At 35.9% G+C, this 24397-nt stretch overlaps 1 protein-coding gene across 4 annotated transcripts in view; it reads right to left on the bottom strand.

The window, feature by feature from the left end:
- Window positions 1-2158: 2158 nt before the first annotated feature.
- The window catches only part of KIF20B (kinesin family member 20B), a 34492-nt gene continuing 12253 nt past the window's right edge, over window positions 2159-24397 (bottom strand). For 3 of the 4 annotated variants that reach the window (XM_068197615.1, XM_068197616.1, XM_068197614.1), the window contains exons 14-33: window positions 23671-23810; window positions 22880-23030; window positions 21725-21950; window positions 21092-21153; window positions 20791-20910; window positions 19092-19257; window positions 14861-16058; window positions 13404-13542; window positions 12996-13118; window positions 12475-12535; window positions 11733-11858; window positions 11335-11471; window positions 10216-10371; window positions 9151-9327; window positions 8428-8592; window positions 6905-7108; window positions 6437-6514; window positions 5508-5655; window positions 3995-4153; window positions 2159-2380 (exon numbers count right to left, since the gene is read on the bottom strand). In XM_068197615.1, the coding sequence (XP_068053716.1) occupies window positions 2379-2380; window positions 3995-4153; window positions 5508-5655; window positions 6437-6514; window positions 6905-7108; window positions 8428-8592; window positions 9151-9327; window positions 10216-10371; window positions 11335-11471; window positions 11733-11858; window positions 12475-12535; window positions 12996-13118; window positions 13404-13542; window positions 14861-16058; window positions 19092-19257; window positions 20791-20910; window positions 21092-21153; window positions 21725-21950; window positions 22880-23030; window positions 23671-23810 (3738 nt within the window). In that variant the 3' untranslated portion in view covers window positions 2159-2378. The remainder of the gene's footprint in view (window positions 2381-3994; window positions 4154-5507; window positions 5656-6436; window positions 6515-6904; window positions 7109-8427; window positions 8593-9150; window positions 9328-10215; window positions 10372-11334; window positions 11472-11732; window positions 11859-12474; window positions 12536-12995; window positions 13119-13403; window positions 13543-14860; window positions 16059-19091; window positions 19258-20790; window positions 20911-21091; window positions 21154-21724; window positions 21951-22879; window positions 23031-23670; window positions 23811-24397) is intronic. The other variant, XM_068197617.1, reaches the window with a different exon arrangement.

The following is a 24397-nucleotide window of genomic DNA, read 5'->3' as shown; positions in this document are numbered from 1 at the left end:
AAGGTCAATTTTGTAGCAGCAGAGCACAAGTAAATACACTATTGGTGGGAGGGGGGAACGTGTTGAACAGTGGAAATTAATAATTAGGCTGTTCCCATGATGAAAATGCTGTTACAAAAAAACCCAAACAACTCTTCTGTGATATAATCACAAACAAATATTAGATATAGGTGAAACCCAACTTGCATGTCTTGTTCTAGATTGTTCACTACTATGGCCCTGCCTTCAATGTCACATAGTCAACTTTCAGATTTCTGTAATGGAAAAATCAGCTTAAAGTCATTTACAGAGTGCAGTACATCAGAGTCAGTTTCAATGGCCTTGTGATCACTTCAAGTTACAGTGTTTAATTTTTCAATCTGGTCCTGAGTCACATTGCTGTCTACTGGAAGCATTTGTCCAGGTCTCATTAACACTGGAAGGAGATAGCAGCTTTTATCTGATTAGATTATTTTTTTCTATGCACTTATGCCTCACATGTTAGTATTATTTTTTTCCTCCTTTCCAGTGCTGTCCTAAAACCCAAATCAAAATAAGTTATAGAGGATAGATGCAGCACACACTTTTCACAGTAGAATAAAACATTGATGCATCCTTTTACAGTATTCAAACATTTGAAAAGTGTTTCTCACAAAGTTCAAACAGTGTTATATTGTAACTGTTATGCTTGGAACAGGTTAAAAAAACCTCCAGTATGGCTAATTTCAAATGCATCTACTTCTATAAATTCCTTGGTTTAGTACTTGCGTAGTAGCTGCCTGTATCCCCTGGGAACGTGACTCTATGATCCCTCTTGAGATCAGTACTAACTTCCCCAGTGATATCCGCATGCAGAAGTACCTGATTAACACCAAGCAGTCAAACTCAATGAGGTATTTAAATATAAATTTATAACTTCTTTTTTTTCACCAATCCTTTTTCCTTAGAACACGAAGCTAGGTATCACGAGCCTATAAGCAAGGAAAAACTAATTTGTACAGCAACTGTGATTCTCTTTTCTTCTGAAAATAAAACCATGTTTTATTTCCAGCTGCTTTTAAGGCTCCTGTCAAACACTCTCAATTAACTCACTCATGTCAGCTTACTTCCACGCTTCTGTTCTTTAAGAAATGGCATCTGTAGGAGATTGCCCAGGAACATGTTGCCAGCCAAGAACCTTTCAACTGGCTCATCTGACTACAGCCGAAGTGTTAAAGGTGGCTGAGGGGAGGATTAGTATTTGGTTTTGCACAGAGCCCGTGCAATCACGTCTGGTGTTGCTTTGAGGTACAGCCCACGGCAGAGCAGGAACATTTAAGGGATGTTGACCACCCGCCCTGGTGCCCGGCCTCTGCGCCGATTACTGCGGCCGTGGGCAGGCAGCAGTGGGGGAAGAGATCTGCAGGGCGAGGAATTGGCCAAGAGCATGTAGGCCTGCAAGGCCCCGCTCTGAAGCTTCTTTAGCGAGCTCGGCTGAACGGGATCACAGGGCGTTAGCGCCAAACAAAGCACATGGCGCAGCCCGTCCCTCCGGCGCATTCCCATGCGCGGTGTCCCGGCGCCACGCTCCTCGCTGCGCCCGCACTGACCCCGCGGCCACCGCCAGGAAGAGCAGTTCTGGCTTTTCCTCTTTCACAGCACGAATCAGGTGGCAACCGTGTTCAAATACTTGTATTGTCTACGGAAAGCTGTCCTATTACTGAACGATCATCCCAAAAAGTCTGCTCCCTTTTTCACACTTTAACTCAAGAAAGTAACCCTTCTTCATCAGCTCTCTGATCAAATGATAGCCCCTTGGATCCCTCTGTACCGCCTTGTTTTCTTTAGCCAAAGATAAAGGCTTGACTTCTGTGAAGCAGTGTCCTCACATTTTCCTTCCAGAAGCCTTCACTTTGTCTGTAACTGGAGTGCCGTAAGGATGAAAAAAAAAAAAAAAAGTTCACCAAAAAGGAGCTGAAGTTGAGGCAAGCAATTTTTTCAACATTTTAGAAGAATTTAAGGCTATACAAGCATCAATGTGTACTCATTTCTTTCTACTCAAAGTCAAGGTAGATAGGCTGCCTTAAAAAAAGCAATTTACACCATTCCACACGGGCATAGCTCTTACTGCATGATGATTAAGTTATGAACACTTCCAAAGACCTCTTTGTAGTAAACAAAAAATGTTTCACACACAAGGTTTTTTGAACTTGACAATTTTAATGGAGTCAGAAGAATTCTATACAACTATATACAGAGTTTGAAGCATGACTAAATATCTATTGCTTCCTACATACAACAAGCTGGAATAATACAATGGGAATAGGTCCTAGCTAAGAAATATAAACACTTTTGCAAGGTTATTTTGCTATTCTTGATCGCAGCCGTCGCTTGATGATTAGATGGTCACTTTCCTTCTTTTGTTCTATAAGGATCTGAAAAAAATTGATTAAAATATGGTTATTCAGAATTTCTTCATAGACAAATGACATTCACCTTTTAGACTTGTGTGCCCAACAGAACCGTTTTTCCCAGAATCTGTTTCCAGAGTTTTGCCTGAGTCACTTTGGTGAAATTTACCCATTCACTGAGAGGGTGGTCAGTCAGTAGAACAGGCTGGCCAGGGAAGTGGCGTAAACACCATTTCTGGAAGCGTTGCAAAAAAATGTGTGGATGTGGCCCTTGGGAATAGAGTTTTGAGGAGTTAATGGTTTTGTGGTGCTAGGTTAACAGCTGGGCTCAATGGAGATCTTTTCCAAGCTAAACAATTGTATGATTCTATTACCTTTTTTTGTCAGGGGTCTCCAGGATAGAGAGACAATCTTAGTGCACCATGATAAGCAAAAAACTCCATAAACATAAAAAAATCCCATTTTTGCTGGAACAAATACCAAAGTCCAAAGAAAAAAATATCAGCATGCAGCTCTTACTTCTAGAATCTAATATTCATTTTCTGATACAGGAAGTGTCCAGAAAACATTTTAAGTTTAAATTTTTCTAGCTTTCTCTGACTTCCCCAGGATTCAGTCTTGCACAATTTGTTTCACTTCCAAGCTTTTTAGCTCATTTTGTTGAGCACTTCTGCCATGTTCTTCTTCCTCTTACAGACAGCACTGTGGGTTCTGCTGCATCCATTCATACAACTTACAGAAAATTCAATAAGCTACTTTAGTATGGGCAAATGCTTACCATAGCATAGGGGAGAAAGGATGGAACAGAAGGAAGAGATGTACTTCCAGCAGAGCAGAAGAATGCTCAGCACTACCGTTACTGTCTAAACCATAAAGTTGGATTTCTGAAAAAATACATCAAACTCTGGCCTTCAAGACTCTTAGACTGGCTCAGACAGAGCCACAAAATTAAAATGCATCCAGAAGGCTACTTAGCCTGTGCTTTGAAAAGCATGGATGTATCCACATGCCATTATGGCCCAAATATCACCAGGGCATAAATGGAATTGAAAAATACCTTTGGTGCTCACCTGTGAAGTTAATTGTACATGCAGACCTTTATTGTGTTTCTATCATGTCATTCCAAATCTGTGGATGCCTTCCTGGTCTCTATTTCTGTTCTCCCTCTATGCTACTTATTTTTTATATATATATACACACACACATATATATATATATATATATATATATATATATATATATATATATATATATATATATATATATATTTATTACACATTTAGATGAACTGCAACTACTAGAAAAACAAATTAAGACTTCACTGCTGTAGCAAAGAAAAAGTAATCCTGCACACACTACAAGATATCTGTGAATCCAGATGTGAAGGTATCTCTATGATTGCTGTATCATCTATACAATCAGTCAGCGAAGAAAGACAGGTGAGAAAACAGAAAAAAATAAATAAATCAGCAGAAAGAAAAGACCAAAAGGAATAGTTAGGTAGAAAAATATATAAATTGGTATTTTCAAACCTCTTCTGCAACTTGATTAGACCTTCAGATTTGTCTTTTTTCCCTAATAGTTAATTTAAATTTAAGATTACAGAAAAACAGTACAGTGGGCAGAAAAGGAATCACTTACTGAAGAACCAGGGATATCCAGAGGGCAAGAAATGTCAGTTGAATACAGCCTCCTCTTAGCTCGTTTTGGCTTGAGCTCATTTTCTTTGACATTTTCTTGTTCTGAAGACTTGGGAGAGCTTATTGTCTCAATAAACTTCTTTGCTAGAAGACAAATTTTATCATAAATACATATCATGGTTTTGTTAGCCTCAAAATTAATTAATAAAGAAGGCTTTATTTAAATAGTTCAAAAATTAAGCCAGTGTACACCAAAGTTCAAATATAAAAATTCCGAACTGGTATTTGACTACCAGTTTTCTGTAGCTGGAAGCAATTTTCTGTAGCTTCAGGTGCAAAAGCTTAAAGGACACATTTAAATAGCACATTAAAAATCAATTAGGATTCAGATCTCACCGAGATCTCAAAGTCTAGTGAGTTGAACAACTGGCTTAACTGTTGTGCTGAGAGCAGCAAAGTGTACAGTCAATTTTTTCTATACCTTTTTATAGTTCAATCAAACAAATACTAGCTCTATAAAGAGATGAATATATGTACTAGAAAAAAATAAGAAAAATAAGAAATATGCAATACTGCTATACAAAGAGGGAAACCATACATGACATGGTAATAAAGGTTACAAAACAGAACTCATTTGCTCAAATTGAGTATTCAAATTAAGGATGAAATTTTTAGTAGTCTAAGTTTGGCTTCCATTGATAATAATAAATACTGTGCTCCTGGAACCCATATCACAAACAGAAATTTAAAAAATTTCACAGTTATTATCTAGACTGTATTACATCAGAAAATTTAAGATGTACTCTGTAGCAAGACAAGCTTGACTGTCCACATTAATAAATGACCAACTTTGTTTTAAACAAATAACAGTGTATTTTAGAATTAAACACTGGTGATTCCTTGTGTCCCCTGCTAATTTTATATTTTTTAAAAGCATAGTAACTCAGAGATTCTTATAATATTTATCGTAGGAAAGAATAAAAACATCCTTCAACGGAAAGGCCAAGCAATTAATCTTCCCAAGGCTATACCTAAACTCAGCAAAACCCATTAGTTGTTCTATATTTAGTTTAATGAAGTCTTCCAAATATTTTCATAAGTCACTGGCTTTCAGATTTCATAAAATTAACATACATCAAAAAACATTAACAAAGTTTCCACAGCAACAAGGGATTGCTTATAGAACAAGATCAGATTTGGAGTTTGGATTCAATGCTTGATTTTTTCACAGCAGCAGGGCAAGTTTCTAAAACTGCCTTTACATGTAAATAAGTACAGAGTAACTACCAATATTTTGGGCCTAAAAGTTAAGGCCCATTGATTTGATGATAAATATGCATGTATTTCACACTGCATCTTTCATTCCACCTGGTTTATATTTCACAGTTAACCTAAGTTTTAGAATTATGTGATCCTCACAACCAAGACAATCTTTCCTTTTCTGCCATTCTACAACAGCTAGAGAATAGGAAATAAGCCTTATTTATACTGTACAAACCTTTAGAGTGAATAATAGTAGGAGAGCTTTGGAAAAAATCACCAATTTTCTGTAATGTCCCATCTTTCTTCTTAGCTGACTTTTTATTCAGAGTAGATTCTTGCCTTCTTAAGGAGTATTCTTTTCTAAGGGATTGTGCAGTAGCCATCTGTACAGAAATACAGGATCGTTGTTTAAGCTGAAAATTGACTTAATTCTCAAGTTTCATTTCATTCTATTTTACTTCAATGTTATTTTCAAGCTGACACATTGAGCTTTGCTACTGTCACCTTTGTTCAATTTAGTAATAATATCACTACAACACGTAATGTGGACAACCTCATTTTATACCTAGAAGAAAGAAAATCACCAAAGTTTCACAAAATACACTTAAGAGCGTGAGTCATACAGAAAACAGAGGAAAATACTCTACAACTTTTAATCTGCCTTTAAAAAAAGGCAGATTAAAAGTTGTAGAGTATTTTACTAGACAAGCTAATTATAATTATATTGTATTAATTATAAATAAAAGAATCTGATGGGGCAAATAAATGTCTCACCCTCTGAACCATCCCAGGTTACTACTATGGCCTAAAATAATTTTTTTGTAGTTGCCATATATGTGGATAAACTGTAGTTTTACTTCAAAGGGATTGCCTATAACATCACACTTTAATAACATGCTCAAGCTAGTCTTTTTTAACTACTCAGTATGCAACATCCTTCCCCTTTGAATCACTGCACACTGCAGCTGGGACACTACACATTCTTGGAAAATACAGACCCTTTGGCTTATAGAGTTTAGTAGAAAGTCACCATAAATGTTAAAGAATCCTGTTGAAATACATAGATAAAGATAAGACACTTCTGCATAAGAATATTTGCTCTTTTCACAAGTCTACCTTTACAAAAAAGGCTAAACTAACTTCAAAAATGGAACAAAATCAAACCATTTTTTTGTTGCTTGTAGAAGGTGAGTCAGCCATAGCAGGTTTTGTATTTCTCTTGTTCTCACTCTTCACAAAATCCTAAAGAGAATTAGAAGAAATTATAATTGATACCAGTGACTGCCTAAACCAAAAGAAACAATTTTATAGAACTGATCTGTAAGCCACAGATCAGAGCTGGAGACAGCAAGAAATGGCACTATCTGGGAGAGAGAAATGTAAAAGGTAAAGAGAAAGTGCCAATCAAGCACAAGGAGATAGAGTCTGGATCAGCAGAAGTCTATGATTTCTGGCCTTATTCAACACAGGCCAGAGATCCACCAATATGGAAACATGGGGCTTAAATAATACCCTAGATATGTATATCCCTGGGATCGCAGCAGAAAATAAGAAGTTAGCGTTTTAATAAATGATCAGAGTAATAAACTGAAAAGCTGCACAACAGATTTTGTCAGTTGGTCGAGTTCACACCTCATTCATCTCTACACTCTTCCTTTTCCTTCTTGGCTTGAGCATTTTAACTGTAACTGGTGAGGTGCTGCCCTGGTGCTTCACCTCCATCTTATGGGGTTGCAGAGGCGTGAACTGGATTTCCATCTCTGGTTTTGGGAACCGACTCATTTTTCCATCCTCTGTGGACACTTCAGTAGAATCAAGGACAACTTCAGAATGGTCCTGCAGGTATGTGGAAAATGTAAGAAAACAAGATTTAAACTAGCTATGAGTTAAATACTATATAATGCATATCACCCCCCATCTCCCACTGAATTGCAAAGTAGGTGTTCTATTTTCCAGCTGTTAGCTTTCAGAACACTTACAACAGAAGTGAAGAAATCAACTACAGCAGAGTTTTACCCTTATTACCTAAAACCTTTTTTGTGAAATTTTGAACTTTTTTGTATCCATGATCACATAATTTTCCTCAGCCTGATATTTTGTTTCCAAGTATTCTTCCCTCAAGGGTAGAGGCCCTTAGTGATTGTCTCCATCTTAACTCTGCTGCTCCTTAGGAATTAGTCAGTAATAGCAGCTTTTGTGAGAAAAGTATATTTCTGTAGCTTATCTTTAGGGAGCTTTCTTCCCCTTCTAGAGAATTCCAGCTATTCCTCCTTACATTGGTTCACCCTCAAGGGTGAAACTCCTTCCTCTTAAAAAGAAAAGTGATAAAAGCTCATGGAAAGCCAAAAGGTAGTTGTCCAACAGGCTCTGCTGGGATTCTGAGAGGGAATCCCACCCAGAATCCCAGCAGCACTGCATTCCCAGAACAGAGCAGACTAATAAAGTTGCCCAGGTACAGTCAGTGTCATTTGCTAACAAAGCTTCATACAGGTTTCCTACAGTGGAAGGAAGCAAACCCTAGTCTGCCCTGCTATTGGTCACATATTAAAAAGGGTTTGTATTCTTTTCCCAGATGATTTACATAATAATCAGCCGCTTCATATGCATCACTGAGAGGTAAGTTTTCAAGAGCACACAGCTGAAGTCAGATATAATTAGTCACATGATTAGATTATACAGCTTTTATTTCTACTTTTAGGTACACTTCAAATACTGGTTTGGTTTTGTTTTAAGTAGGATGCAAGATACTGTTTTGTTCTTATGAACCCCCAAATGGGCTGGTTAATCACAGAATCATTTCACTACACAATAGGTGATATCATTAAAGTTGGTTTGAGTTGAAATCCCCTTAACACTGATATAATCAAACTGAGATGACACTACCAATGACATGTATCCAAAATATCTAGAACCTGGAATAGTTAACTAGTTTTTGCCTCAGGTGCAAAGGTCCTTTAATGTATAGACAGGTAATATTCATTTAACTAAAGTACTTATTTTCTGAGAGTGAGTGTGAAAGAATGAATAAGAACTCAGAACTGAGGATATAGGTAAAGTACAAAGATTTGGGAGATTTCCAAAACTATATACAGAAATATACACTGAAAAAAAATAACAGAAGTATTAACATATCTTTAATACATAAACAAGCATACCTCTTTGTTTACAGACTGATCAATTTTATCTTGTCCTTCTTCAGGCAAAGGTACTTCTGCCAAAGACTGAGGATTTTCATGGTTAATCTGCTGTTTCATTTCCTTTATAAAGTCATCTTTCTCTGCCAGCTGTTTTTTTAGATCTTCTATGTCAGTTTCTTTATCCTAATAAACATCAAAATTGCCACAAATTTCAGGACTGTCAAAAGTAAGCAAAATATCACGAGCATCATTGTGATTACTTGATCATGTCAGTTTTATAACTGCAGGCTAAACCAGTCAGGTATCCAATACAAAGCCAATAATTTAATGCCTTTATGTAAAGTGAAGAAGAGTCTTGTAAGAATCTGAGGAAACACAACACAGAACCTTTTATTTTACTACACTTTTTTAGAATTCTAAGTTCACCTCCCATTTGCTCATGAAGTTCTTGGTGCTGTGAAAAAGACAACAAATGGGAGAGTTTTTTCAGATACCCAGTCCAAATTCACAAGAGTGTTTACTTGAACTACTAAATATTTTCAAACTCCAATTACCATTACAAATTCAGTTGCAAACAAATGTAAAGCTTTTCTTTTTAAATCAACTGCAAATAGTTTCAATATGATAGTGTTTAAAAACAAAAAATAGAGCTAGAATGCAAATAGCAACTATAGTATTTTGCAGAATTAATGGGTACCAAAAACCCCTCAAAAATTCACACAGAAGAAAGAGAAAACTGACCTTTTCTGAAGCCGTAAGTGCAGCCTGTTTTAGCCTTTCTATTTCTTCATCTTTTTGTATGGTGCTAGATGCCAAAGTCTTGAGCTGTACTTCCAAAGCTGCTACTAGTTCATCTCTTTCTTCACGCCACTTTTGAAGATTGTTGTCCTTCTCTACGAGCTGTGCAGCAAGTCTTTCCTAAATATTAAAAAAAGGTGGGTTAGAATAGAACACCACTTCTACATGGTATCTGAACACTTCTGCTAGTTTTGTTTTGCACAGTTAGTACTATTTTATAGCTTTAGTAAACTTAAGAGCCTATGCAGATCCTATAAAGCTCATACAGAACTAGTTTCAGTACAAATATGCAAAAGTAAGCCATGTTTCAACGAGGAAATCTGTATTCATACTCTTTGTGAAGAGAATTTTCTGAGAACCACAGCTTCTGTTTGCCCACTTGAAGATTTTATTAATTACAATTCTCAGTCAAGAAAAGTCATAGATAAAGTAAAATTACTTGTAAGCTCCTAACATCCTCCTGTACTGACTGCAGGTCCACAAAGGCATTGCTAACTACTTCCAGATGCAAATGTAGTTTTAGATTGCAGAAGTTCATATAATAATTTCATCTGATTAAAAAATTACAGCCTTGATGCAGTTCAGTGAACAAGTAAGGTGCCTTAGATAATAACTATCAGTCTCCCCAGTGCAAGCACATACTACCACAGCATGCTGAATAAGTATTTTCCAAAGTAAGCTTTCTTAGCTTTAAGGAGCAATTAATTTACATGTAGGTTATTTATTGGTATTTAACACATAATATGAACTTTGAAGACTTCATAATGCGATGGAACAGGAAGGAACAGGCATGTTGACTTCCATTATGTGTTAAGATTTTTCATTTTATGAGCCTCCTATTATTCCTTTTTCATATTGAGAACATCTCGTCTAGGCTTTGTCATGTGAGAAAGTAAGGGAACTGACATTGGCCAGCTACTCTCATGTGCCCCCACTGTTCAACCCTTGCTATGTGATTTACTCTGTACAAAAGATACTACAGGACACTGCTGAGACAAAGACACTTACAATTTCCGCTTGTTGCTTCATGTGATGTTCTCTATCCTCCACAAACTTTCTCATTTCCCTGTTGCGATGGTTCTCAGCTTCTTTTACTTGATTTATGAGTCCCATTTTCTCCTCAAGCCACTTTTTTCTATCAGTTTGATATTTTGCCTCATTCTCCTAATTTGATGAAATCAGAAAAATAACCATAAGTAGAGGGAAAAAAAGGACTTAAAATTTAGAATACCATTGAACAGATTAATTTCAAAAACATAACAGAAACAGTAGCACAGTTTTATTCTAGCCTACTCCCAGGTACAAGTATTATACTCACTATATAATACTTGTTCTTTTGTATTGCAAAAAATTATCAATTTTCAGCATTTCTTTTTCAGACTGGCACATCTTCATGGAATAGAATTTTTTTTCCCCTCAAAGCATTCTGGGTCAATCACAGACACATATGTCAAAAGTAATGGTAAACAGACACTTCTACCCTTACAAATGCCCAAGCTTTTCTCCTGCCTTAAAGGACATGTCAGAAAACTAATCTCTGCTTCAAGACTGAAAGGGAAACAATGCAGTACAGTTTGAATGGTAGGCAGAGACAGCATGTACCTAAGAATGTCATTTCTATCCACAGCAACTTTGTCTCCTTTTATATCACAATCAAACCTCTTGTCAGACATTTTACCACATAAGACAGGAAGCACCTGTAAAGTTGCTTAGAAAATAAAGTCTACTTTCTAATCCAAGGAGAGTTAGAGGAAAATCCTCAGCCTTACAGAAAGGGCTTACAGGCCATGCAGCAAGCACAAGATCTTGAGAGAGTTTGATTTAGCAACTGACAGGAGAGATCCCTGGAACTGATATCCAGAGTTGGATTAAGACAGCAGTAAGAGGAAAGCAGCTGCAGAAGCCCTGTGCATAGCAGCAGCACAATGTAGAGCAGGGTGCACTCCATTATGGGGCATCAGTGATGCTGTATGGAAAAGATGCTTCAAAGGAGTTTTCCTTTATGAGTGTAATAACTTGCCATATCGTGCCCTAGCCTCTTGAAGACAGTGACAAAAAAAACTTAAGACTCCTTAAATGGGCATTATGGCCTTAGATTTATGTATGAATTATATCATTATGCTTTACCTCCAGTTCTTTTTGCAGTTTTATTAATTCCTCATTTTCATTTATGGTTTTCTCCTCATTTTTGCTCATCTTTTCCTGCCAGTCTCTATTGCACTGGTTATTCAGCTCTCTATATTTCTGCTTCCACGCTTCCAGTTCTAGGTAGAACACAAAATGAGTTTACATAGTGTATAATTTTAAGCACATATTTGAACACATTCCCATCCTTTTACTGAAGTTGCTTTGATTTATCAGCTATGATCATAGACAACGGAGGCCTTTTTAGGAAATTGCTATTTGTTACGTAAAAGTAACACCTAAATAGCAATTGATAAGTAAAACCAGAAGTGTAAAGTAGCTATCATAATATACGTTCAAAACAATTTTTCTTCCCTGTTCCCTCTCCATGGAGAGATTACCCAAAACCAATCTGTTGGTCTCTTCTAATTTGGCTTCAAGCACTTGATCTTGTTCAATCTGAGTCTGTTCTTGCTCTTCTAATGTCATCCGCATATCTTCAATTATTTTTTCCTTTGCACACAGATCTGAAAATTTGAAAATTAATTTACCGATGAGCTTCCTCCTAGCTCCCACCATTCTCCCAAACTGCCTTAGTTACAAGTCATTTGTCCACTCCCTGAGGTCAAAAGCTCTATTACAAGTTATATTGAACTTTCCACTTCCCAAATTCTTAAGTGATTCTATTCTCACCAGTTTAACTTACATGTGTGTTTTGGTGTTAAATATCAGACTCTGGTTTGTATGGCTATGAGAAACTAACTACTGTTCAACCCCTAAATGTTTTATCAAATCTGCAGAAACTTTGTGCTACCATACACAATAGCGTGCTAGTTCATGCTTTTGCTAAAAAGGACAACTAAAATAAAACCAAGTAAATCCCAGTATTGACTAAATGAACACTAATACTTTCTCCACTTATGTTTCTTAATCTGAGACTGTTTACTTCCTTACAAATATATCTAGTAACAATTCAATAAAAATTACTTTCTGACTGTGAGATTTTAATGTCCAGATTGGAGTGCCTTGGTACTCTAAAATACAAATATACAAGACTTTTCAAATTTGTTACTGACATGATCACTTATTATGTTGTCATTGCACACACACAAAAAAATTGGAACAATTATAGTTCTTTCTGACCTTTATGTGTTTTCTCATACTGTTTGGAGATTTCTTCCAGCTTTTCTTTATCCAACTGTTCCTAAATATGACATTGGAAGCAAATTAAAGAAATTAGAACATGCTGAAATAAACAAATACATATGCTAGAAATTAACAGATTTTCATTTTGAAATTAATAAATAATAAATAAGGCATTTAAGACAAACAGTCCCAACAAATAGGAGTTCTTCATAAAGTAGCATTCCTGCTGTTCAAAAAATAAAGAGACATTACTACTAACATACCAAAGTGTCACTAATCAGAAACTCTGCAGGTATTAAGTATTTATTTACTAGAACAATTGTCAAATTGTTTTAAGTAAGTCTTGCATGAGAATTTCTTTAAACATTTTTCATTCATCTGTTAAAACTTATTTCAGCTGGCTACTCCTATTTTTACCCCAGCTTTTGTAAGCTTTCTCCAGTTGCTTCGAAAACTTGTCTCATGAGTAGATTAGTTTAAAAAAATTAAGAGCAAGTAAAATTTTATAAAAAAAATACCTTTTTAAGTTGCAAGATTGTGCGCTGTTTGAACTCTAATTCTTCACTAAACTGCTTTTTAATTTTCTCAAGTTCATTAACTTGTTTCCTCAGGGATTTCTCCTGAGTTTGCATTGTACACACCTGCAACAAGAGAAGAAGCAAAACTTACATTTAGCTATAAGCCTTTTGCAATCTCTGTAAGTTATCTAGCTAATCAACTACTTAAATTAGAGTTAAATTTTTGCAAGCATCTTCATTAAATTTCAGGGGCTAGTAGTGCACAAGGGAAGATACTCTAAATGTATCACTCAAAATAGCTGTAATATGAATATCTTTTAACATGCATAGATTGAGGTTTGTGAAAACAGGTTTTAGTAAAAGAAGCCCAAACTTGCAGAAGAAACATTTTGCCTTGTAGTTACTAACCTCTTTTTGTACTTGCTGAATTTGTTTCTTGGCATCAGAAAACTTCTCTTTTAAATCTGTGTATTCTTCATCTTTCCTCTGCAAATCTTTTTTCAAACTTTGTACAAGGGCAGAACTTTCAGAAAGATCTTTACGTAGCCTTGGGTTAGAAATTAAGAGACAAATAACATTAGTCTTACATGTTAGCTCAGGCTTTTTGCTGGTTTTATTAGCAAGTAGAATCTCAGCTCTATCATACCAATGACATTATAATTTTACATTTATAATTCATAATTTTACATTTAGATTTCAATGTCTTACTATATGAGCCTGAAGTAACAAACTGCTGAGATTCACTTCTGAGCACTCAATTTTTTAAAAATATTATCTTTTTAAGCACAGTAGAGCAATCATTATCATTAGGTGACCTTACAAATTAGAAAAGCCCAAGGTTAAAAGTAAGTTTAAAGTTGATAACTACATCCCAGTTCTTGTAAGTATCAAGATGAATAAAAAGAATAGTGGAAAAAAACCAATACACTGCAATAAATCCTGCCATCACAAGTTATGCAAAGTAAAGAATAAGTTTGATGGGTTTATTTTTAAGTGATTACATTTATTTCAAGTAGTTTCCAGCAGGACATCTTGGACTTTTAAACTAAGTAAAGGAAGGTTTTTTCAGGTCCTATAAATTACAATACAAGGCCTCACAAAAAGAAATCCTTTCATAGCTTCACCAGCACAGGGCTGGAGATCATCAGACCTTCATGCTAAACTGTACTCTGGAGTATGTGCAGTACCCACAGATAAGGTACTAAGGAAACCATAGTCAGGTGAAGGGCTACAAAGCATCTTAAAGCTATCTTTTATATAATTGCAATTTCCTTCCCATATAGCAAATATACTCTTTCAGATCCACATAATCTCCTATTTCTCACAGATTTAAAAAGTAGAAGGTGCTGAGGAAAGTTCTGCCCTCTACACCCATTATTTCTTCAAGTCTTCTAGTAGACTGTTCATCTAAAATAGCTGTTATCAAAACTATCTCTTTACTCCCCAGGCTTTTTTCCCCTCCCTTTTCCTTTTCAGTCATTTCCAAAGAAAATATGTCCTACTTTTATACAAGTTACAGGATATAATATTGCACTATGTAATTTCTTTCAGAAAGGGTCTGCAACAAAATTATTAGAAATACCAAAATAATTAATTTTATTGTATGCTCCTATTTCCCTGCACAATAGTTCCACATGATTTAGATGCTTATTTTTGAAAGAATATACAAACAGGTGAGGAAAACATAGACAGCAGAATATGCACATGTAAAATTTGAGCAGTGTATAGAAATTTCTCAAAGAAGCAGTTTGGTTAATCATGTTTATAAATATGCAAGTGTGGTATGTCAAACTGATGTTTATTTTAGGGAGTTTCAACTTAATTTTATTCTTAAAGGGTTAGGAGTAATCTCATTATTTACTTACAGTTCTGTAGACTGTATTTGCTCATACTCATTTTTCTCCTTTTCCTGAAGAACATGTTTCATGGTCTCCAGACTGTTCATCAACTGCACAACTTCATCCCTCAAATTTGCTTCTCGATCACTGAGTTCTTTCAGTTTTTTGTCTACACTGGTACATTTCTCTTGCAGAGCTACTGTATTACTTTCTAGATTTAAAATAGTAGATTCTTTTTCTTTTAGTTCTACTTCTAACTCTTTCAGCCTGTCATCTTTAGTCCTAGAAGCCTCCAATAGGCATTTAAGATCTCTTATTTCTCCCTCGTAGCTGGCAACTTTCTCCTGAAACTGTACAATTACTCTCTGTTTTTCTGCAGCCTGTTTTTCAAAATCCTGGGTTTTCTTCTGAATTTGCTCTTGTAACTGATTCACAAGATCTTTTTCCTTTACAGACTGATGCTCTTGATTTTTAATCTCATTTAATTTTCTTTTTAGTTCATTGTTGTAATTTTCACTATCATGAAGTCTCTTCTCTAAGTCTCCAACTTGTTGATGTAGTTGTTGAATCTGTTGACTTTTTTGTGAGGAAGCCTTAATTATAACTTTGCATTCTTCCCAAATGCTTTCAATACTGCGGTGAAAGGAGCTCTCCTGTCTCAGATCTCCTGTAGAAGCAGTTTGGAACTGCATGCATAGAGGACTCATTGGAGCTGTCTCTGGTTCATCTTTTTGAGGGTCTAAGGAATCCTTTACATTAAATAAATCAATATCCGCAGCATAAGATTCTGAGTGACATTTATACAGTTCATCTGCCTGGGACAGCATTGTTTTAATTTGTGACACTTTGTCAATTATATTTTGTTTAGCACCTGTTACTTCGTTATTTAGCTGAATAATCTTTTCTTCTTGTTCCTTATTTATAGTTTTCTGTTTGTCCAATTCAGAAACAGTCTCCTGATATTCAGCCTGACATTGTTGAAGTTCTCCACTTAAGCCAGAAGCCTTTTCTTCAGAGGCAGAGAGTTTCAGATGCAAGTTTGCTATCTGCTGATTTAATTCATCTTTTTCATTTTTTTCTCTTTGGCATTGTTCTTCAAGTGCAGCTATCTGACCTTCCAAGGTTTCAGTTCTTTCCTTTAGTGCTAGTATTTCCATGTAGGTCTCAGAATTAGTAGTTTTCTTTTGATCAAGACAGTAGTTTTCCCAACTCTCTCTCTTATCTCCTAAAAACAAAACCAAAACAACATCAAGAACACATAAATCCCCCTACAGCTCAGGTTAATTAAAATCAACAAGTCACTAGCAATACCAAACTGTAATTGCTGTGTGGAAAACTCGTACCACCTGAAAGCCACACCTTCATAGCATTTTAGAGTATTGAAGTTGTTAGAACCCTCTGAGACATTTTATATGCATGAAAATGCCTCTTGGGCTTCTAGGCATAATTTGCTGAAAGAGGTGTTCAGAAGACTTAAAAAAATTTGCTGCATTTCAATTCCAACCTTCTATTCTGCCCCACTAGCAGAAAAGCTAGCTAATTTCACTAGTATTTCCAACACCTATAAGCTACGTAACATTCACAGTGATAACCAGTTTCCACCTCCACTGATTCAACAATCTCTTTAAATAGAGCCAGCAAATACCCATCCTCCATGCAGGGGAGCAATGGTGTCATACCTTTCTGTCATACCATACACACCTTTCTGAGAAGTTTTATGCATGCTCTGTATCACCTTACTTTTAAAACAAAGCTAAAATCCAGGACAAGTTTTTTTTTGCTTTGTGTCTGGAACCTTCCTCTCTTCTGTATTCAATACATTTCTAAACTAGATAAAAGGATAACTACTAATGACCACACTTAATATGTTGCATGTAAGATTCTCCAAGAAATATTTACAACATGTCATTCCAACCCAAAATTTCCATGCTTTTTTAACTTAAGACTGTTTCCCCAAAGTAATGAGCCATTTAAATTAAAATGACATGTATTTCATCACCTTCAAAACTGACTCCAGCTCTATTTCACACAAGTGTTTTAGAATCCAACTGTGTTTCAGCAGTAACATGCATGATATATTTTATTATTAAATCCAGCCTGACTATCTCTAAGGATTAGATTATCACAACTATGTATTACAGGGAGAATACTATGGATTCTTGTGAACACTGCACCTACAGTAAGGTAGAGTGAGGCAGTCTCACCACTGGATCATCAAGCACATTAAGGTGCACTGCATGGAAACATCCTCTGAACAGATTCAATAAGTTGTACAGTCAATCTGAGTCACTAGCAAAGGTTATTCTGAAGCATTAGCAATAGTGTTTCGGCTTCTGAAAGTCAACAGGACACTTTTCTCCTGCTTGTCCATAGTTTTCCTGTTACAAGATATATCAAGTGCTTCTGCTAGCTCAACCACAACAGCAGCCTTACTTACTGTAATATAAGGTCATATTTTAAAATCCTACAAGATTAAAAATTTTGTATTTGGAAATGGTTTTCACTGAAAGCCCAGTTGTGTAGTCCTAAGAAAACATATCAGACAAAATACTACATATTCCTCTCCCTGGACTGGAGTTTTGCAAGCTTCACTAAAAGCGAGAGGTGCTGAGGTGACTAAACATAGGGTTTGTCAAAGTCCCTAGTCTTGGCTTCAAATGATGCTTGAAGTTGTACAAAAACAGAAATGCCCTACTGGATGACATGGCGTCAGCTGACTTAGCCTAATATTTATACCTCCTTTTGCTACTACTGGCAGGCCCAGCCATTTTCTATGGACCTTTCTCGACACTGAAGAATTGAGACAATACAACCCTGCTTAAGTCTTTCAGTATCCACATATGCACCTGTTGGCTGTTAGCTTACCTACCTATGCCTGCAATCTGAGAAACTGAATACCTATGCCTCTCCCACCTTCTTGGGCACCAAACATCAGTTCAATATTCTCAGCATGAAGTGCTTTGTTACTAGAATCATAGGAGATCCTTAATTCAAAGGGACCCTCAAGGATCATCAAGAGCAGGGCTGCTCTCCAGCCTCTCACTCCCCAGTCTGTACTTAGAGCCAGGGTTTCCTGTCCCAGGTGCTCTGTCAGGCACTTGTCTTTGTTAACTTCATGAGGTTTGTGACTGCCCAGCTCTGTAATTTGTCTAGATCTCTCTGCAGGGCTTCCCACCCTTTGAGGGAGTCTAGAGCTATCGTTGGCAAACTTAGGATAGTTTTGTGTCCTGCATCAAAGTTATTTATGAAGATGTTGAAGAGAACTGGGCCCATTATAGAGCTCTGGGCAGCCCCACTAGCGCCTGGATGCCAGCCTGATGTGACTCCATTTACTAGAATTCTTTGCACTGTAAACTTAAAACTGATCTACTTCACAGTGTAACAAATGATAGTCCAATATTCAGTTTATTCACTGTATCCTCATTTTTCTGTGATCATGTGAATTCGATCATTCTCCTTTAGGAAAGGAAAGGAAAGACTTCTCACCTTCCTTTTGAGTATGCTTTCCATAGTTCTACAAGAAATTAAAGCTAAGCTGGGTCCTGAAGTTAGAGGCAGACAGCTCTTGCAAATATAATTTTGCACAAGTCCCATATAGCTCAGTCTCACTTATTAATAGATTTTATTTACCTGATAAGTTCACAGATAAAGCAAGAACAGCAAAAAGACTGAAAGTGCAAGCATGAGAGCTGCACAAAATATGCCATTTGTGGACTTAAGCTTTTCATTTGAATGGGAGTGAAATTAATTTGCCTTCTTTGCCCTGTCACCTTGACCAGAGCTGGTGTGTTCACAGCATGCATACAGACCAAAATGTCAAGGTTCACAGCACATATTGTATGATTGAACAGTCAGTAAGTCACTGACACCTTTGATGGTTGCTTAGGAAATTTTCAAACACTTCAGCAGGAAACACTACTTTCTCAGAAGTCCAGGAACAGAAAATTTAGTACAACAACTGTTAAGATATTGCCTAAGAACTACAGCTGGGTATGCAGGTACATACACAGATAAGAAAAAGCAGCAGAAGAGTCTAAAAACTAAAATTTTATTTAAATCATTTAGGAGTAAATGATATAGGCCAGTCCTCTGCAAAAGAGATTACATTTAGAGAACAGTTACTTCCTTTTACAGTGTAACATAACAGATTTCCTCCTCAGAGCATAATGTTTACGCTTCCCAGCTTTTTTCTTCTGTTCTGGAATAGTAACCAAGCTTTTTTTGAAGACCCCCTGTTGAGTGATGGTAGAAATTGTACCTTTCTTTGTAGGTGGCTCTTCTTCTGCAGTAGGCTTATTTTCCAAGCAACGTTTTCTTCCCACTTCCAATACAGTTTCCTCACAATCCTTGAATTGGCTGTTTTCAATCACTTTGTTAGATTTCTTCTCTGCTAATTTTCTCTTACTGGTAGTCAAAGTGTTCTCCTGTGTTAAAATAGGATCAATTGCTTTGAAGTTGTACGAATTGAACACTTAAAAGTCTTAGTAACTTTTTCTACACAAATATTTTCACAAAAACCTTTATGGGTAAGGTGCATAGGGATTGTCAGAGGAAAAGTCAGTGACAGATCAGTTAGTTAAACCAAGAGCTCCTGTAACTTCAGATACTAAGAAACACAATACTTTGCATTGTACAGGAATCAGAGCAAGAGACTAGAGAACTACAAAACACACAGCTTTCATTAAGAGGACTTAGTTTACCATGCGAAAACTATTTCCAGTGTCAAAAGAGTTGATTAAATTTCCAATTTGTTAAAGGGCACACAGTCTGTTCTACAAATTCATCACTTTTTGATCTTGGTTGGTAGAGTTAAGAGCTTTAATAGCCTTCAGCAAAGCAAAAACCATTTTTGTCATGACACATTTGATGCAATTTGAAAGCCATGTCAGCTCTGCAATACATACATCAAATATCTACTTGACTAAGAAAAAGGCTGTTTACTTGCATGATGACAAGGGGCAAGCCATGTGGTTGTCAATTATTCATCTCTAAGTACTCATTAAAATAGGGTTGAAGTTTGTGGTCATGTTTAAAATTTCATGCCACAGTCTCATGGAACCACTGGATAGTGAAAGCCTTGCTCTTGGAAGTAGCAGTAATAGTAAGTCATCACCCTCCACTCACTCTTGCAGCATTCATACTATTGACAAGTTAAGCAGCTGTGAGGCAGAGAGGACACAAAGTATGGCCAAAGCTTTGCGTTCACAGTGTAAGAAATGGATCAGAATGCCAACTAAGTTTCACCTAAAATGGTCTCTAAACTACTTCAGGTTACTGGACATCAGGTTCAAAAAAAAAACAACTTCTCACTGTGCGTTTTGATTTTGTCTTGCCTGTATACATTTAGTCAAGCTAGCTTCCAGCACTCAGGAGATATCATTAGACTATACATTTTCAAGTTTCATTAATCACATCAAAAACGGAGATACCCATGTCATACCTTCTTAATTCAAACTCTGCTCAATACATCCACATTAACACTCTTCCCTTGAAAATGTGCCAGCATGTTGGCGGTGGGTGGAACACACTGATTGTTTTTTCCTAATTTACACATTTACTGTATTTTGTTTACATTCTTAAATTCTAACTTAAACTAAAATTGACCTTTTGTTGTATGAAAACCTATTTTTCTTCCTCTTTTATTCAGACAGTGATGCACTTCCTCTATTCTCACTGTTTTAAGTCCTCACAGTTTGAGGTCTTTTTATTTTTTTAATGGCTCTTCAGAGTCTCATCTAGAGTCCTCCAATAATAAATTCAGATCAGTACTTCTGAAAGTCTCATTATTTACACACGCCCTGCTAACTTTTGCTGTGGCTTTAGTTTCAATGCCAATTGACCTGCTATCATTTGAAGTAAATAGCAATTATTTAAAGAAAATGCCAATTTTACAAAGTCCATTATAAACATATTAAGATTTTTTTTGTATCAAGAAAATTAAGATGTCTAAGACTTACATAGTCTTTTATGGTTTCTTCTGAACTGGTTATCTGGCCTTGTAGTTTCATAATAATTTCATCTTTTTGCTTCACAATGTCAATCAGTTCTTGAATCCTTTCATTTTGTATATTCATTTTCTTGAAATCAAGAAAAAAAGTTCAGTGTTAAATTGAACTCTATCATGCTTTTTAGAAGCAAAATCAGTTAAACTATGCTTGATATAAAAAAGGTCAGAAGCATAGTCTAATAGCATTTCACATTATTTGAATTTTGTATTAAAGCAAACAATTTTGCACAAGTTTTTTTTGAGAAAGTTACCTCAGTTGCTTCTTTAAGTTGCTCAGCAGACTCCTCCAATTTAATCCTCTGTGTTTCAAAACCTGTAAAAGGAAAAATAGTCTACATTATAATCTGCCATCACAGTTTACTCAGTAATCCATGTCTTTGTGCCTTCTGGTACTTCAGTCATTTTTGAATACGTTTATTTTCAAGTTGACTTCTACTAGGACATTTCAAAAGCTGTTTACGTTTTCTGAACTGGACAACTGAGACTTGCAACCCATTCAAAATAGAGATCACATCACAAGATCTGAGATCATTATGAGGTGCTGCTAGTTTTTCCTCCAAAGTTCCACATGATGCCTGAATACACTGCATCAGCAAAAGTACAGGGATTACAATGCAACAAGGAAATCAATAACTTTAATGTTTTACCCCACAATTCTTAAGTCTGTGATTGACAATTTTAAGTTTCTTCTTAAAAATGAAATAAGCAAGGCCTATAGAATTGTTTAACCAGAACATACAAAAAACAATGGATTACCACCATTATACATATGATTTGGTTACACAGTCCCATTCAATGAGATTAATATTCCTGTTTTACAGTACTTATTTTTTTTCTTAACTTCTTAATTTGTGTCATTCACATCACACTTAGAACCAGCTTACCTTTGGTTTTCTTTTCCAGCTCTTCCTTGGTCTCAACTAGTTCAGCAGTTATTTTTGCCAGCTGTTTTTCAAGACAATCTATTGTTTCCTGTGGGTCCTCTAAGGACACAATGTACTGGTGTGCTGCTTCTGCCTGATTTTTGATATCAGTGATATCATTTTGCAGAGAAGCAATAACACCCCCAAAATCAAGGCAGGCATCTGTGTCTGTGCTGTTTTCTTCATTCTGAAAGAATTTAGATTCATTTAGAAATTGCAAATAATTACAAAAAAGCCATTATTTATACAGAAAATATGGAAGATTGTTAGGAATTCTAATATATAAGTACAGTTATAATTCTGACTTCAAAACCATCTTATGGGCTCATATGCACTGATTGCCAGTTTCTGTCTACCTTCACACACTTCCAGTACCAAGCTAGAGCTAACTTTGTTTTTATAACATTTAATTACCTACTATTACATTTCCCCTGGTATCTCCACAAAAACATCCCCTCCAAGTTTACTATAAAAGCTAGCATATTTCAGACTATTGAGAATATTGAATAAACAGAGCAAGCAAACTGTTTAAGAGGGAATACATCTAAAAATTTTCATATGACAGGAAAAGTTTGTGAGGTCAAATTAGTCTGTGGTAACTTTGGGTAAGTTATACCCAAAAGACTAATTTTACATATTGCCTCTTTTCTAAAAAAAAGTTTCAAACTTTAAAGAGAAAGACTCAAGAGTCTAGATATGGCTTAAGTGGATGTATAATTCTCATTGCTTCAGTTGTTGCTACTATTGCTCTAAGAGAGAAGTCTCTGTGACTACTCCAGCACAGTCCACATGTGGGGCCTAAAGTCAGCCTCAAAGATTTTAAATAAGGCACTAAATGCAATAGATTTCATAGCACAAACACTTGCAGATTCCCCCCCAGTTTCTTTGTACAAAGTAATTGTCATTTTTGTGCTGGAGAAATGCAGAAAACCCCAAAAATTCCTGAATCCCAAGGCTCAGCAACCTCATCTATTAAATAAGATAAACATATCTTGCTGAGGACAGAGTCACGTTGTGTGCAATTCCTTGAAACCATCCCTGATATTTCTTGATAAATACCATGACCACAACAGGTAGTTAGTAAAAGGGACATTTGGGGCAAACAGGTAAAAATACCAGAGGTCCAGCTTGCTCACTGCAAGGCTGATCTTGTAATTTACTTTTTTCATCAGCATTTTTTGTACAACTATTTACAAGTTCCTTGAAGATTTCCAGGCGTTTTTCAGCATTTTCTTCAAGCTGTTCTCGTTCATGAGAAAGGCACTTTCTAGAGTACAAAAAAAAAAAAAAAAAAAAAAAAAAAACACCAAAAAAAAACCAACAAAACAAGTCAGCTAAAAGCTAGCCATGAGAGAGGCTAAAACATTATTAGCACAGTTGCCTATTAACAAAGATGCTTTCATCTTTATTTTGGCACAATAAAACAATACACAAGACACTGCTGCTACCCTAAACCAGAAGTATTTTTCACACACACCAGAAGAATAAGAGGGATACAAATACACAGATTATGGATAGCACTACACAAAAAGCATTTTTTCCAAGCTGCTTGAGACAGTATGTTTGGAGTATCACTAAAACAAAAAGGAACCAAAGAATTTGCAAATGTCACTCTTTCTACAACTTACCAAAGCAGTTATTCCCTTAGAAAGAGTTCTACAGGAAAAAAAACACTACTTAAAAATTATACACACACATTCCTACCCATCCCACAGAAAAATCAAAGCCTTTTCTAAAGAGCATTTTTCCTCAGCGCATAATCCAAACAGAAACCAACACATTAACTGATGCAGTAGAAGATCAGACCTAACAGAAGATTGTTGTCTCTTAAAACAGAGAGATTTAAGAAGTAAATTTACTTTCACTTTCATAACAAGTAACTTTAAAACCACTTCAATCCAGCTTACTTGAAATTTATTTCCCGTTGAGCAAAATAATCTGTAAATTCTTGTACCACTTCTTCACGAATTTTTATTTCCAGCAGTAACTTATTTTTCTTTTCAGTAATAAGTTTGTTCCTCAGCTCTTCTACCAGATTCACCAGCATCTAGAATTACAAGTAGCATTATGCTTTTCATAAAGAAATACTTTACCACAAGTGAGATTTTTCCCATTCCTCAAACACTACAACACTTTACTTTGCAGCTGGAAAATTTTTTTTCTGGTTCTTTTATTAGCTTATTCATAAACAGAAGGATTTGTGAGTAGATTGCACTACCTGTTTGGTATTAACACAGCAATTTAGGTTAGCACAGAATAGGGATTTCCAAATAACACCAAGTTTATAATGAAAATTCTTAAAGTTATCTTTAAAGATGGACTTAAGATCACAGCATTTGGCCTTTTTTCCAGATGTCCCTTTTTGGGTATTAATGAAATCTCCACAAAATGGTCTCTAGTCCTCTGTTCCCCTGCTCCTTGTCTTCCCTAGAAGTGACTAAAATGGCTGTTTCTTAAAGATCAGTGTTCAGAGTTTTCTTGTGCATAAAATAACAAAAGAACAATCTTGTTTTGCTCAAAAATAGGTAATATCTTCTGTGTATTGACCACAGGATACCAAAATAAGAGAAATCCAAATCTGCAATTCTTACTGCTCAGCTTGCACTTTGACACATTTCATAGTTTTCCCACTAT

Source organism: Anomalospiza imberbis, chromosome 8, assembly GCF_031753505.1.
Source record: "Anomalospiza imberbis isolate Cuckoo-Finch-1a 21T00152 chromosome 8, ASM3175350v1, whole genome shotgun sequence".
Classification (NCBI taxonomy): domain Eukaryota; kingdom Metazoa; phylum Chordata; class Aves; order Passeriformes; family Viduidae; genus Anomalospiza; species Anomalospiza imberbis.
The sequence above is the reverse complement of the archived record's forward strand: the minus strand, read 5'-3'. Positions and strand labels throughout refer to the sequence as shown.